We start from the raw sequence: 4408 nt of genomic DNA, 5'->3' as shown, positions 1-4408 counted from the left end.
GAGAATCTCAACATGAAGAACAATGAGAAAGTCTCTGAGTATATCTCTAGAGTGATTTTGATCACTAATGAGATGAAGGCTTATGGATAAACTCTTTCTGAACAAGTAATCATAGAGAAGATATTGAGGTCACTTACTCCTCAATTTGATTATATTGTTGTATGTATTGAACATTCTAAAGATCTGGACATCATGAGAATAGAAGAGCTGCAAAGTAGTCTAGAGGCGTAAGAGTTGCGTCTGACTGAAAGAACTTCTGAGAGGGAAGTTGAGCAGGCTCTGAAGGCTTCTTTTGTCAAGAAGGACCAGAAGCTGAAAAAACATGGTAGGTCGCAGAAGTCAGAAGTCTTCTATTCTGATGAGGAGAAACATCAGAAGGGAAAGGAGAAGTATGACAAGAGAATGGTTCAGTGTTACTGTTGTAATAGGTTTGGCCACTTTGCTAAAGATTGTTGGTCAAACAAAGAAGAAGCAAAAATAGCCAGAGGAGATTCTGATGATGAACTTGTGCTATTAATGGCTTATGAATCTGATGAGGAACCTGTGAGTTTGTCGTTTTCTGATTCTGAAGGGGAAGAAGATAACTCTGAGTATTCTGAAGGAGTATTTTTATATGATTCAGAATCACAAGATGACTTTGAAGATTCTGGAGAAGAGTCAGAATTTGAGGTTTCTGAAGATAAGTCAGAGTTAGAAGATGACTCTGAAGCTGAAGACAAGTCAGATTCTGAAGGTGATTCTGAGTCTGAAGGAGAATCAGAAGATGAGTCAGAATCTTAAGAAGATCCTGCTTCTGAAGATGAGTCAGAACTTGAAAGTTCTGAAGAAGAGTTAGAGTGAGAAGATGAAGAATCTTCTGGAGACTCTGAAGATGAGTCAGATGGTGAATCTGATTTTGATCCAGATTTTGATGATGATCAAGAATCTGGTGGTGGTCATGCTTCTGGAAGGGAAAACTCTGAAGACATAGGTTCTGGAGGACAAGCTTCTAAAGATGATCATGTTTCTGGTGTTAATCATGACGTTGAAGGTGGAACTTCTGAAGGCAGAGCTTCTGAAGGTAGTCCAGCTTCTGACGGTGGTCATGATTCTGAAAGAAAAGATTATGAAGTTGGAACTTTTGAAGGCAGAGCTTCTGAAGGCGATCCAACTTCTAAAGGTGGTGGTTTTGAACAAGACCCAGAAGTTAACAAAGGTGGAACTTCTGGTGGTAGTCAAACTTCCAAAGAAAATCCAGAAGGAGATATGGTTCCAGAATTAGAAGGAGATTCTGAACTATTGGGTATTGAAGAAGCACTCGAGAAGAAAGGTTGGCTGAATGCCATAAAAGAAGAACTTGAGGCTTTAGAAGGAAACAAGGCTTGGAAGTTAACTAAGCTTCCAAAGGATAAGAAAACCATCACCGTCAGATGGGTTTTCAAGGAGAAATCTGCATTTCTAAATGGAGTATCAGAAGTTGCACACTGCAGCACCCAGAAGCAGATGGCAGATGTTCTGACGAAGGCGATCAAGACGGATCAATTTCTGCTCTTGAGGGATGGAATTGGCGTTGTCAGCTTTGATTGAAGAATATGAATTAAGGGATGGTATTGAAGAGTAATTCAATATTCAGAAGATGAGCATCAGAAGTTCTGATGTGGGCTGATCTTCTGATGGTTACTCAAAAGATGTTGTGATCTTCTGATGGTTACTCAGAAGATGTTGTTGACCAGAAGATGTTATCTTCTGGGTCCCATTAGCTTAGCTGTTTAGTAGTAAGGGTACTTTAGTATTTTGTAGTATTGTACTGTTTGTACCTTAAACTTGTTCACTAAGTTTATGCTGTTAGGGCTGATGTGGCAAGAATTTTCTTTTGTATAAATAGCCTTGTAGTAGCTATCATTTATTAACAACACAAGTAGAATATACATCATTATTCTCTCATTAATCTTTGCGCCGTTATTCCTTTTGTTCATTCTCTTTATCATCATCTTTATTCTTTGTGCACCAACACATATTACTTCTCTTTTCTTAGTTCTTTTGTTTAATTATTTTTCTCTCAATTGACTAGTCTATTTAGTTTAGTGGCTCCTCTCTTTATAAATCTGTTTGCTACTTCTCATTCCGTTTGGTTCATTATTCATTGAGAAATTGTTTTTAGAGTGTATGGTTCTAATTAACAAACTTGTAATCATGCAAAGTGTCATCATATATGGTAAAAAAAATAATGAGTATTTTTATTTAAAGAATGAATGATAATATAACTTATTTTCCATTTTGACCACAAAAAGAGCATAATTAGGGGAGTAAGACATTATTACTCTAAGTATTAGAAATATTAGATTTTTCTACCATACAATTAATCACTACAAAATTGAACTCTTCAACTTTTCCTTTCTGCACATAAATAGGCTTTCTGACCACTTTCCAATCCAATACCAAAAAGCAATAACCCTTTTTCAAAAAAGCTAAAACTAAATTCTTCAAAGTTATAATTATACCAATAGCTTTCGGCAACTTACCCCTTCAATTAGTTAATCTTATAATTATTACATGAGTACATTATACTAGTACAAAAATAATAAAGACTTATGGAGCCAAATTATGGGCCAGAACTAGAAAAGAGACAAGACAAGAAAAGATTTCAAATCTAGCTAAGAGATGGAAACAAATAGTTGAAAGTAACTATCAAACATTGTTGGTTTTTGTTGTTTGTTGAGGGAAACATAATACAAGACAATAAATAGAGTATGGTCCACTACAAGTATCTATCACTAGTCACGAGCATAACTAGAAATATAAAAATATGAAAATGTTGAACTTAATTAGCTAAATGAATTGAAAATATTAGATATGAGTTTGCATAATTTCAATTAAAAGAGTAGATTCTAAGAACTTAGAAGTTGTTGTTGGGTTTGGGTTCCCCATTCTACGGGGAGAAAAGTCTAAATATCAATAGTTAATTTATCTAACTTATTCAAGTGGAGAGTGTCAATTTAGGGTTAAGAGAGATAGAGAAAAATAAGGATTCAAAAAGAGAGAAAAGATAAGACAAACTCATTCCCGTTTTTTCTACACCCGTCCCACTAAATCGACAATCTCAGATTCGTTAACCGGTTGATCGAGCTGAAATTTTATGGGCATGTTCGCAACTCATATATCTAACTTTTGACTGTTCAGAATTTGAAAACAAGGTCTGAACTGAGAGATATGGCATCGCATTGGAGCTGCAGATTTGAGTTATTTTTTCAGCTTTTTGATTCTTATATGTAAGTTAATTGTGCTTTGCGATTTGCGGTTGTTAGCACTTGTTTGTGAATCACTTTAAGACTCTCTTGTACCCTCAAATTGATTATAGCTGAGATATTTCTTTGGTCTGGATGACTCATGATTTTTACTTCCAAATTAAGGGGTTTTTCATGTTAAAAATATCGGTATTCTTTTATGCATTTATTTTGCTATTTTATATTTGTTGTTGAACCTCAAAATTCTTATAAATATGAGAAATTTTATGTTTGTTGCGTGTTGTTTAATTATTGTGTCTTAATTTTCAATTGTTTGTTACTATGTAATGTGATCAATCAATTTTGTACCTTATCAAAGACTATATAGCCGACACAAGGAATACTTTGTTGAGGTTACTGTTAGCTATACAGGGGAACTTGTTCCTCCTTTTCATCCCTTTTTTCTAAATGATCGAGCACCAGATTCTACCAAGAGACAATTCATTGAAGTGACACATCAAAGAAATGTTCACCATGAGTTTAGTCTTTAGAAAAATGTACGTGTATGTAAGAATATCTTACAAAATTATCAATTATGAAATAATAAATGTTATTCGAGATGGACCAAGATTGACGGCTGGAGTTAATGAAGCATCGAGCATGGTAGAGAGGATTGTGGATGAGCTTGCCATAAAAAACGTATACGTAAACACTTCCTAGATTAAACCAGTATTTAAATAAAACGTTACTTACTTTTTACTCCATATCGTATTTTGATTTACAGGTTGAGACTCTCACCAAGTGAGCTACATATTTTGATTAAAATTTAATTGCTTCGACTCTAATTAATACAAAAACATATAATTGCACTATTTTAAAACTGAACAATATAATTAATTATATATATATATATATATATATATATATATATATATATATATATATATATATATATATATATATATATATATATATATATATAGTTATTTTTTAAATTATAATATAACTATACAACATATAAAATACATAATTATAACAGTTAATATATTAATTGCACTTTATATATATAATCTAATAAAAAATAATTTAATAACGTTAATATATTAATTATGTTTTAAATAAATTTGTTAAATAAAATTAATATTATATAAAAAAATTATTAACAATTAGTATATTTTCATATTCAAATAAACTTATAAAATAAA

At 32.4% G+C, this 4408-nt stretch overlaps 1 protein-coding gene across 1 annotated transcript; it reads left to right on the top strand.

The window, feature by feature from the left end:
* Nucleotides 1-402: 402 nt before the first annotated feature.
* On the top strand, nt 403-4008 carry LOC131621795 (uncharacterized). The gene is made up of 3 exons (XM_058892835.1): nt 403-733; nt 1031-1413; nt 3988-4008. Exons 1-3 carry the CDS (start codon nt 403-405, stop codon nt 4006-4008), a joined length of 735 nt encoding a protein of 244 aa, XP_058748818.1.
* The last annotated feature ends 400 nt before the right edge of the window (nt 4009-4408 follow it).

Source organism: Vicia villosa, unplaced genomic scaffold (genome assembly GCF_029867415.1).
Source record: "Vicia villosa cultivar HV-30 ecotype Madison, WI unplaced genomic scaffold, Vvil1.0 ctg.000011F_1_1, whole genome shotgun sequence".
In the NCBI taxonomy this organism is placed as follows: Eukaryota; Viridiplantae; Streptophyta; class Magnoliopsida; order Fabales; family Fabaceae; genus Vicia; species Vicia villosa.
Note: the sequence above shows the minus strand (reverse complement) of the source record. Positions and strands in the feature narration are given on the sequence as shown.

What these genes read in the sequence shown, in the direction of transcription:
- LOC131621795 (XM_058892835.1), top strand. Translation starts at nt 403, where the DNA reads ATGGTTCAGTGTTACTGTTGTAATAGGTTTGGCCACTTTGCTAAAGAT. An exon ending in AGACAAGTCAGATTCTGAAG is followed by an intron (nt 734 to 1,030) that starts GTGATTCTGAGT and finishes ATGACGTTGAAG; the next exon opens with GTGGAACTTCTGAAGGCAGA. An exon ending in AAACCATCACCGTCAGATGG is followed by an intron (nt 1,414 to 3,987) that starts GTTTTCAAGGAG and finishes TTTGATTTACAG; the next exon opens with GTTGAGACTCTCACCAAGTG.